This window comes from Chenopodium quinoa, unplaced genomic scaffold (genome assembly GCF_001683475.1).
Source record: "Chenopodium quinoa cultivar QQ74 unplaced genomic scaffold, ASM168347v1, whole genome shotgun sequence".
Lineage (NCBI taxonomy): Eukaryota > Viridiplantae > Streptophyta > Magnoliopsida > Caryophyllales > Amaranthaceae > Chenopodium > Chenopodium quinoa.
In genome coordinates, this window is record NW_018745533.1 from 1,209,879 (window position 1) to 1,221,171 (window position 11,293).

The 11,293-nt window shown below is 33.6% G+C and overlaps 2 protein-coding genes and 1 long non-coding RNA gene across 3 annotated transcripts; all 3 read right to left on the reverse strand.

The window, feature by feature from the left end:
• Positions 1 to 1,441: 1,441 nt before the first annotated feature.
• LOC110715820 (auxin-binding protein ABP19a-like) lies at positions 1,442 to 2,325 on the reverse strand. Its single transcript, XM_021894434.1, has one exon. It carries the CDS (start codon positions 2,224 to 2,226, stop codon positions 1,600 to 1,602), a length of 627 nt encoding a protein of 208 aa, XP_021750126.1. The 5' UTR covers positions 2,227 to 2,325; the 3' UTR covers positions 1,442 to 1,599.
• A 1,795-nt stretch (positions 2,326 to 4,120) lies between these two features.
• LOC110715951 lies at positions 4,121 to 5,053 on the reverse strand. The gene is made up of 2 exons (XR_002510355.1): positions 4,681 to 5,053; positions 4,121 to 4,300 (listed from the first exon to the last, which is right to left on the reverse strand). It is a non-coding gene; the product is annotated as an uncharacterized LOC110715951 (long non-coding RNA).
• A 1,811-nt stretch (positions 5,054 to 6,864) lies between these two features.
• On the reverse strand, positions 6,865 to 7,801 carry LOC110715759 (auxin-binding protein ABP19a-like). Its single transcript, XM_021894368.1, has one exon. The coding sequence runs from the start codon at positions 7,676 to 7,678 to the stop codon at positions 7,052 to 7,054; it is 627 nt and encodes a 208-aa protein (XP_021750060.1). The 5' UTR covers positions 7,679 to 7,801; the 3' UTR covers positions 6,865 to 7,051.
• Between the last annotated feature and the right edge of the window lie 3,492 nt (positions 7,802 to 11,293).

An 11,293-nucleotide genomic window follows, 5' to 3' on the forward strand; every position in this document is an offset into this window, starting at 1 on the left:
CATTCTTTTCGAACCTGCAAATATAACAATTTTTGGTTTTTCTAGAGCAAAACCGAGCTCCAAACAAATATTGGTTTTTCCGAGTAAACCACACTAAAATCTTTTATTGGTCTTTCAGAGTAAACCACACTCAAATCTCTTGGTCTTTTAGAGTAAACCACACTCAAATCTTTTATTGATTTTTCAGAGTAAACCACACTCATATCCAAAGGAGCTAAATCATGCTCGAATCAACTCACAAACCTTGTCTCACGGCACAAGGAGAACCAATTATATCTTGTCTCACGACACAAGAGAGCCGAAAACATTTTATTTTTTTTATTAAATCATGGGTCAAAGCTTAGACCCTTGTTTTCACTTCGTCAACAAACTCGATTATATTGGAGCAAGCATCACAAACCACATCACGCATAATTATAGCTTTGGCTAAAGTTTTATCCCACCGGTGGGTTAAATTTTTTTTAACCCGCCGGCAGGGAGGAAATTTTTGTGAAACCCTCCCAAGATCTAACCTGCTCTTGATACCATGACAAATTAGGGAGAAGAAAAAGAATAGAATGGCTTGTTTCTTATTCATCGATAGGTAGATTATTTATACAAAACCTACGCCCATAAGATAGGAAACAATATTCCTAAAAGATATACCATATATCCTAATGATATATTCTCTAAATAATATCTTAATATAAGATAATACTAAATATATTATTCTCTTAAATGATATCTACGAAAAATATATCACACATATATTTTCCGATATCTCTAACACTCTTAATCCTTAAACTTTGCTTAGTCATCACTCCCAGTCCCTAAACTTTGCTAGTCCCTGAACTTTGGCTTAGTTGGAAGCAGAAATTCTTAAACTTTGCTAACTCAGAAGTTCCTCCACCAGAAGGCACGGGTGGTAGAGAGACCAATTTGCCTCATTTGAAAGATGAGGGACTAAATGTGCAACTAATGGCAAAGTTCACCGTATTTTAGCTTATCTCATTTTTTCACATTTATCAATACACATTTTAAATCATTTATTTCTTTAATTATATTTATGTTAAAGCCTTTCCATCTTCCATTTCTCGAGTATACTAATTGCAGAGATGTGAGGTACCATCCATTTTGTATAAAGGTTTCCAGCGGGAAGGGCATGTTAAGGTCTAACACCTGAATATTGCCCGTTAAATGGGTTGAAGTTGGTCTTGGGGTGGTGGTGCATGGATTGCATGTGAAAGTAATATTGCTAAAAAGGGCTTATTCTTGCATCAAGTTAAATAATATTGCTTAAAATTATAAAAATTCAATTAAAAAAAACTCAATTGACGTAAGTTTATATTTTGTTTGAATTAGTACGTATAAGAGATGAGATGAACCAAGCCAGAGATCGTGAAAATTATTTTGTAAGAAAAAAAATTATAACAAAGTAAGAGAGTATGAAGTAAAAGGAGGAAATTTTATTGATCACAAGATTTTAAGGAACTTTTACATCTCATGGTACATATTAACGTATACAATAGATACAACAAATAATACACTTGTTTTTACAATCTTTTAGAATTTTTATAGTAAAAATTAATTTGAAATAATTTGTAAAAAAAAAAAAAATTGTTAGGCTGTGCCGAAGATTCTCTTCATTCGCATTACTTCTCCACGACTCAAGAGTGTGATTTGTTGGGCTATATCAGCAGGTAAGTTCCCCGCAAATAAGGCGGTAGGAGTGAGTTGTAGTGCAGGATTTGCTCCATTCAAACTAACATACGCGGTAGCCGGAGTTTTGCCAACGTTGATTTGAAAGTGAAGCATGGCTTGTGGAAATACCATCACATCACCAACCTCTAATCTTTTATAATATGCGGTGTTGTTGGTATCAATAAAACCTGCAATAATTGAACCTTTAACCAAAATAAGAACTTCAGATGTACGATGGGAGTGTACTGGGATTACTCCTCCAACAGCAAAGTCTAACCTGGCCATAGATATGCCTAAACCATTAAATGCTGGGAACACATTTGAAAATGCCAATGTCACATTATTCCCGAAGACATTATTGGGAGTTTTTTCACCACGAAAACCTGTATAAACAAAATCATCGATTGTGACTTTAGCAGGATCTTTGCAAGCATATCCTTGAGGTCCTCTAGGAAGACTGGGATCCCCAACACAGAAGTCGAGCTCTATGGCATGAGACAAAGTAGCGAAGAAACTGAAGACAAAGAAAATTGAAAGATTGCCCATTGTGCAAGCTTGTTTTAGCTAGAAAGGTTGTGTTGGGTCGTTAAATAAAGATAGTATAAGTGGTTAAGAAGCTTGTTTAAATAAGTTATTGCAGATTGGTTTCTTGCATTTTCTTAGCGGCAATTGGTACCCTTTATATAGAGGAAACATTTTTGGTTTGTATGGCTTGACTTGTTCAATTGTTCAGAAAGGGTATGATATTGTTTATTTTGTATATATGAAAGTCAAAGGAATAATTTGATATTTTCAGTCAATTAATCCAATAATTTGATATCACCGTCATTGTTTTATTGACTTGAATATAATTTTAAATTAATGTTTCTCAAAATAAATACGTAGTATCAAAAATTGTTTACGTGGGTTGAATTTATATAGGTTATACTCATTGAAGAATATGATTATATTTTTTCGTGTGTCTAGATCCATAAAATTCCAAATTCAAACTTCTGGTGCTCCGAAAATCTTGCCTGCATTTCACTTAATTTTTAATAATATGCTTGGCTAGAAATTATTATTTCTACTTCGTATAAGGCTACTCGAGTAGCCAAACCCTAGACTAACAAGTTGCATGATAACTTGTGGTTTTGCGTATAGAGTCGTGGATTGAATATGAGAGATATGATACAAAATGTTGTAGTACTATTACTTTTATATATATATATATATATATATATATATATATATATATATATATATATATATATATATATATATATATATATATATATATATATATTCAGTGTTAAGAATACAATTTTCCTTTATAAAAACTACGATCGTCGAGTAGATCTTAAACTGTGAAACATCTCTCACTTATATCACTGGAAAATACAGTCTTATTGGAGAAACAATATAGATATCCTTTGTAAGTAAGAGTATGTTTTTCTTCTAATTCATTAGTCTGTATTCGAAAACTTGCTAACTTTTTCACCAACGAAATAATTTCACAACAATCCATTAGATCTAATATCATGGATTCAAAACTAAGAAAATTCTCCCTCGAAACGAGGAGATAAACCTTGTCTTTCGAAGGAGATCGAAAACCCTTTCTTTCGAGAGAGAAAAGTTTCTCCCAAAAGTAGGAAACATTATTATAAACCTTAAAGAAAACTTTAAAGAAACAAGAATTAGAGATTTCTATCGATTAAAACCAATGGAACTCTCTTCAAAATTCAACAATGAAGGATAGGGTTTTGGAAAGAGGAAGGAGGAGAGAAAATGTCGTTTTTTTATACCAAATATATTGGGTGCAACTGTAATTGAAAATATAAGAAAGAAAATGGAACGATTTTCCATAATATTGTTGAAATAAAAATCAATTACCATAATACATTGATTTTAAAATAAATTCCCTACATAGTGTCCAAGTAGGATCGTTTTTTGGCTTTTGGTTCAACTTAAAACCGCTAATGGTAATTGCGGTTGTAGTTTAAAAGCCGCTATTATCATTAGCGGTTTTAAAAAAGAGACTGCCTCTAACAATAACAGGTCTCTTTGCTCCTTGGTGAATTCACACGGCTTAGTGTGCAGGAAGATTATTTCAAAGAGATCGCCTTTCAATAAGACATAGGGCTGGCAAACAGGTCGGGTCGGGTCGGGTTCAGGTCGACCTGTTTACATAAACAGGTCAGGACCCCCCAACCTGAACCTGACCTGTTTACTTAAACAGGTCAAAAAATTCAACCCGAACCCGACCTGATTTTAAGCGGGTTGACCTGAACCCGACCCGTCTTAACCTGTTTTTTTATTTTTAAAAAAAAAATTGATTAACCTTGTTATTTTTTTTAACCTGTAATCTTTTTAACTAATCTTGTAATTTTTAAAAATAAAAATATAATTCTTTTTCAAAAATTAACCTGAAATATTGAACAACATAAAAAATGTAAAATGAAAATTCAAAGCCACTTGCTGCATAGTTTATAGTACAATTATACAACACTAAAAAGTTCCAAGAGTTCTAAAATACATATAACAAAAATTCAATATTTGCCAATTAGTAACTTCATCATCTGATTCTTCATAATCAGCAAGTTCAACGGGTTATGGAGGAAGAGGACAATCAAGTATCAACCATCTGTTAATTAAGAATAAACTAGTTAATTAGATAAATAATTAGGCTAACTTTATCAAAATACTAAATGCCAAATGCAGACTTAGCATCATATAATCAGATGAAAAGATCAAACAAAATCGCTTAATCTCACTCATAAACTCATAAAAAACAGTTGTAAAAACAAGTAATCTCACTCATAATCAGATGGTGAAAAAAACCGCTTGCACAAAACACACTCATAACAAACGAGCTTAAATCAGATTAAAAAAGTTAATCGAAGAAATTAAATCGCAAACAAGTAAACACATAAAAACAAACTAATGTTGAGATGAAATTGAAGAACTAAAATGCATAAAAAACAGAACATTTAAGTAAAGAGAATTAATTAGCAAGCAAATTACCTTTGACAATGTTGAGATGAAGATTCACAAGCTTTAATAAACAATTTTCATGGAAAAAAATATGAAAACAAGAGAGAAGAAAGATGAAAGAGAGAGAGAAAGAGAGAGGAGAGAGAATGAGTGAAAGAGGGGAATTGGGGAAGCGGCGTGAATAAAGAAAAAAGCTTAGGGTTTTTCATTTTTGTGGTTAGATATTTGGGCTTAGCCCATATTAAAAAGTTAGGGTGTAAATAACTAAAATTAGGGCTGGTTAACAGGTTTAGGTGGGTTAGGTTCGGGTTGACCCGACCTGAAACCAACCCAATTAATTAAATGGGTTTAGGCGGGCTGGTTTCGGGTTGGGATTTCCAACCTGTACCCGACCCATTTAACTTTAGGTCGGGTTCGGGTTGACCCAATTACATAAACGGGTTGAAAATCTCTTTCAAAACCCATTTATTTTGGGTTGGGTTCGGGTCGGGTTGTCGGGTCGGGTCAGCTTTTGCCAGCCCTAATAAGACATGTCTCTTTGTGTCCTTGTTAATTCTTAGCCTATAGTAAGAAAAGAGAGCGCTGACAATTACTCTTATAAGTTCAAAGAGACCGCCTTTCAATAAAAACAAGTCTCTTTAACTTTATTTTAAAAAAATTGCAAAACCGCTAATACCGTTAGCGGTTTTAAGTTGAATCAAAAACCAATTCTACGTGGACACTACTTTGGGAATATGTTTTTAAAACGAAGCATAATGGGAATTTATTTTTGTTCAAACAATATTAAGGGAAATCGGTCAAAGAAAATGAAATGTCCTCCTAAATTAAAGTAATTTACCAAATGTGAAAATGAATAGAAGAAAATATTTAGCACATATGTTACACTGTATATTAGTCTTATTTTTATACTTGTGTTTTCAAAACACAATTTAGCGAAAAACTTATTCTTCTTGATGAATTAAGAAAAAAATTAGAGAAATATAAAATTCTTGATTGATATAGAACAATAAACTATAAGTGTCTTGTTTAAAGTACGAGTAATAAAGAAAGAAAGAAATTAAAAACAATAGAAAAATAAATTGAATTGTGGGCCTTCAACCCGTGGCATCAAGGAACTAAGCTGCACAAAGTTCTTATCACCAGGTTTACACAAACATGTGTTATCACAATTGGATATAATTTATTTATAACTATTTAAAGGCCTCAGTTCATGGGCCTGGCAGCCGCTCCGGTTGCTGTGGCTCACCTAGCCTTGCACCTGTGCCGATGTCCCTCCTTTGAACCACCATAAACAACCTAAATTCTCCCTGCTCCCCGCCTAAAACGCCTCCCCAAGTATCCCTTCCACCTTAGCCGAAAAACTCCATGCCCAAAACCCCAATGTCGGCGGCCCATCCCCTCCCTCATGTCGACACCGCCCAATTTAGCTGCAAACAACCAACCCAAAATTAAAACCCTAGATTTTAATTTTGGGGTGGTGCGCGTGGCCTGGTTCAATGGGAGGGGGAGAGGGGGGGGGGAGTTGGAAAAGGGAGAGGTTACTTGGGTTCGACAGTGCAAGGGAGGTGGGTTTGATCACCAGCGAGTGGATTTGGGCGCGGATAGAGGGTTTTTCGAGTTTTAGGGTTGGAGGATGGTGAAAAATCCGTAAATATTTTGTATTCAATGTACAAAGTATAATTTTTAGTTAATCTTTGTTATCCTATACTCCCTCTTATCATTTTTAACTAAATTTTATTTTTTTTTTGTTTCACATTTATCACTATACATTTTAAATTATTTATTTTTTTTAATTTTGTTAAAGCCTTTCGATCTACATTCCATTTCTCGCGTACACTAATTGCAGAGATGTGAGGCACCATCCATTTTGTATAAAGGTTTTCAGCGGGAAGGGCATGTAAAGGTCTAACACCTGAATATTGCCCGACAAATGGGTTGAAGTTGTATTGGGGTGGTGGACTGGTGGTGCCTGGGATTGCATGGTTGTACGCGAACTTAATATTGCTAAAAAAAAACTTATTCTTGCATCAAGTTAATTAATATTGCTTTAAATTATAAAAAATATTAATTAAAAAAAACTCATTTGATGTAAGTTCATACTCCGTATATTTTTTTTGAATTAGTACGTATAAGATGAGATGAACAAAAACAAAAAAAGCCACAGAGTTTGTTCAATTCTTTTTTTCTTTAAAGAAAAAAAAAAAAGCAAGAGAGTATCAAGTAAAGGGAGGAAATTTTATTGATCACAAGATTTTAAGTAACTTCTATGTCTCATGGACTCATGGTACATGTTAACATATATAATACATACAACAAGTAATACACTTAGCTTGTTTATTACAATTTTTTAGAATTTATTATAGTAAAATTAAATTTGAAATAATTTGAAAAAGAAATTTTGTTAGGCTGTGCCGAAGATTCTCTTCATTCGCATTACTTCTCCACGACTCAAGAGTGTGATTTGTTGGGCTATATCAGCAGGTAAGTTCCCCGCAAATAAAGCGGTAGGAGTGAGTTGCAGTGCAGGATTTGCTCCATTCAAACTAACATACGCGGTAGCCGAAGTTTTGCCAACATTGATTTGAAAGTGAAGCATGGCTTGTGGAAATACCATCACATCACCAACCTCTAATCTTTTATAGTATGCGGTGTTATTGGTATCAATAAAACCTGCAATAATTGAACCTTTAACCAAAATAAGAACTTCAGATGTACGATGGGAGTGTACTGGGATTACTCCTCCAACGGCAAAGTCTAACCTAGCCATAGATATGCCTAAACCATTAAATGCTGGGAACACATCTGAAAATGCCAATGTCACATTATTCCCGAAAACATTATTGGGAGTTTTTTCACCACGGAAACCTGTGTAAACAAAATCATCAGTTGTGACTTTAGCAGGATCTTTGCAAGCATATCCTTGAGGTCCTTTAGGAAGACTAGGATCCCCAACACAAAAGTCGAGCTCTATGGCATGAGATAGAGTGGCTAGGAGACAAAAGACGACGATATATGAAAGATTGTTCATCGTGTAAGCTTTAAATAGCCAGAAAGGTGGTGTATGGTGGTGTTAGATCGTTAACTTAATACTAATGTAAGTATTGAAGTGTAGATATAACTAATGTTGTAGATGAGTTTGTTGTATGTTCTTAGAGGCAATTGGTACCCTTTATATAGAGGTAACATTTGGTCAATTAGTCACTATGGCTAGTTTTGTTCAATTCGTAAAGGGTGTGATATTCTTTATTTGGTATGAAAGTCAAAGAAATACGTATCTTGCATTTAAGAGGTGATTAGATGCGGCTGAATATCTGTTTTTTTTTTAAAGTCTAATTTTAATTTGTCAGCGTTGTTGTTTTATTGACTTGAAAATTTCTTCAATTAAACTTTGTTGAAATGGTATGTATGAGTTTAATAAAATGATACAGTATTATCATCAATTAATTTGTACTGGTTTGATTATAAATTTAGGATACTCATTATAAATTAAATTAAGTATTATCTTCAAATACCACATTCAATGCTCCGGAAATATTGCCTACAATTCGTATTTTATTACTTAAATTACATGTATTAAAGACCAAGTCAAGTTGACAAGACTAACAAATTGCAACACGACTTATTTTGGGTTTTAGAGAGTTAGATATGGTCCATCTTCTACGACTCTACATATGGTGAAGTGCTCTGCATCAATATGTAGGAATTATATCCTAAAATCTCTATAGTTAACCAATTAAACTAGTTAATATTAAAAATATTAGGATAACTTGTTACATTATTACTATATGAGCCAGCTGTGGCCTGTGGGGATATTTTTTTATTCACTACTCCCTCTGTTCCTAAAAGGACGACGACCTATTTGGCATAATTTTAGTCCCAAAAAGAATGACCCATTTGTTTTTCCCAACATCTATTAAAATCACAAAATTACTAATATATCCTCAAATATTTTTGTCATGCAGTTAATTCTCCCTATTTCACGATCTCTCTAGGTATTAATTGCAAATTATTGTTGACTTGTGTTTTCCCATACATTTGCACTTGCAAATTAGGTTTCTTAATACCCGCGAAATCAACCCAAATGGGTCGTTCTTTCGAAGACGGAGGGCCGGGAGTAGTAAATAAAATACTCCTTTCGTCCCTAAATTAAAAATTTATTTCTCTTTTTCATTATGTGAGTAATAAATATTAGAAATAAGCTTTTAATAAAGGGACGGAAGGAGTAGTAAATTATTGAATAAATTTTCTCTCAAAACAAGAGGTATGTAGCTCCAACCAAATTAAAGCGGTTGATGCATGTGGTCTGTTAAATGATAATTGCTTGCAATATTTTCTTGTAGTTTTCTTTACTAGGGCGTATCCGTAGTAAAGCACCGAATATATTAACCAAATATATCACGGAGTAAGGTTTTTTGTTATTATACTATAATTTTATTAATTTATTATAGCAAATAAAATAGTGGGATCGGAATTCTCGAATTTAATTTGTTTGATGGAAGTTATAGAATATGAAGTTATAAAGTTTAGAGCTCGTAAGAGTCCTTCTTGCTGCCCTGGCCTAGAAAGGCTGAGCATCTACTTCCTTCAGCTTCTCTCTTGTAGATGGTCGGTGAATCTCTTCGAGTTAAACTTTTCTTTTGTGTTCCTTAGGAACTTTACTAATGTATTGTATTCGGTCATTTACATGAGGTATTGAGAATAATTAATTAATCTTCCATATAATTTGCTTTAAGCTAAGTAATGTACAACATTCCCATCTTATTGAGCCCTAAATAGAACCTCCTTGGTCTTGTAAAGTGGTGAACTTGGACTCTCCCGTGACGAGTACGGCCCAAACTCGTATTTAACACATCTCAACTCAAAAGTTTATGATTACATCAATACATCACTAATGTTACAATACTACTATTACTATTGTTATACTCTCTCCATCACTAATGTTTGTCACATTTCATATTTGCATAAGGCAAAAGCTAATGAGCGTCCCCGAGGCGTTAGATAATAAGAGAATTAAAGTGCAAATATTAGAGTAAAATTAACATTAATTACACCGAACGACGCGTGATTTTGTCATGAATTCCTAACTTAATATCATTCAACCAATATGATTTATCCTTAACTAACACCCCAAGACCGTTTTCATAATTGTTAAGATATAATTTACACGGGAATTAAGGAGGAAAGAATAAGACAAATAACAATAATTAGATAATGCAATGGGAAGTATAAAAATAGATTAGTTATTACTCATGACATGTCATCAATCCTTTGCAAAAAAAAGGACCAATCACATCCTCCTAATTGAAAATTTTTAACCAATCATATTCATTGTAATTTAGGGATGTTATAAGTGGGGCAGGTCAAGTAGGAGACCCATCTCATCCCCGCCCAATGGGACAGGAATGGGTCCCGGTTTGGCAGGTGGTGGAGTGGGATGGGGATAAAAACCATACCCGCTATGTGTGATGAGGCCGGGATGAATTTTAGGTTGTATCCACCCTATCCCCACTTTATATCTGCCTCTTATATATTATTACATAAATATATATACTTTTATACCATTTTATATAAAAATTAAGTAAAATAATGTAATAAAAGTATAATACTTTGTAATAAAATTATATTATAAATCAAATAAAATTGTATGTATAACAACAGTGATTTTTTAAATCATTATTATGTAGTATTATATAGTTGTCTTTGGAAGGTGAGGATTAGATGAGGATGGATATTCAAGTGGATGATGTAGTGGGATGGTTTTGAGATTGTACCCGCTAGGGCGAGGATGAAAATGATTTTTGGACCCATTGCGGGGAATTTCTGGGGGTGGGGATGACAATGTTTGGTGGGGATGAAAATGGGAAACCCAAAATTTGCCCCGTCCCACTTAATTGAAATCCCTATATATGAGGAGCATCATTTGAGATTGAAAACATTTTTTTTTTTTTTATGTTTATATGTATACAACCTTTTACTTTAGATTTTGATTTTTTAGTATAAATAATAATATAATATTAAGAAATTGTTTTTGGTAATATATTTTATATTAGTTTATTGGTTACTTAAGAGAACTTTTTTTGAAGGAGTGTTTAAGGCGGGTAATGGGACAGAGAGGTGGAGATTAGCCGATTAGGAGTTTATATAACTATAAGGTACTCAAATGGGCTAGAGGGTAGGCGCCTGCATGGGGTCACCATCACTGTCCCGACCAATTGAATACCTTATAGTTATGTAAGAAAAGAGGGTACATGACTCGCACGTGGTTAGGTCAATGCTGGAAAATAGGGTCAAATCTTCTTTTCGGTCAAAGATATATCGTTGTAAAAACAATGTTTATTAAGGTATAACTTTGCAAAAATATAATTTATTAGGAGGTTTCTTGTAAAAAGAGGTTTTTACAAAATTTCCTATAAAATATGGTATTTTAATTTCTATTGTACTATAGAATAACCCATGCACTCCACCGATTGATGATCTACTCAGATGAAGAGCGCCCATGCTAAACAAGCTTAGTTTTGATACTAGGGCATTTGTTCCTTGAGTCCTCGAAAACACATAAAACACCATCAAATCAGGGGCGGCGCAACGAGGGGTTACTTGGTGGAGGCGACCAACACCACATTATATGTACAAAATATCAACC

Bases quoted from the DNA above. Each gene is read 5' to 3' on its own strand.
- LOC110715820 (XM_021894434.1), bottom strand. From the start codon at position 2,226: ATGGGCAATCTTTCAATTTTCTTTGTCTTCAGTTTCTTCGCTACTTTG.
- LOC110715759 (XM_021894368.1), bottom strand. From the start codon at position 7,678: ATGAACAATCTTTCATATATCGTCGTCTTTTGTCTCCTAGCCACTCTA.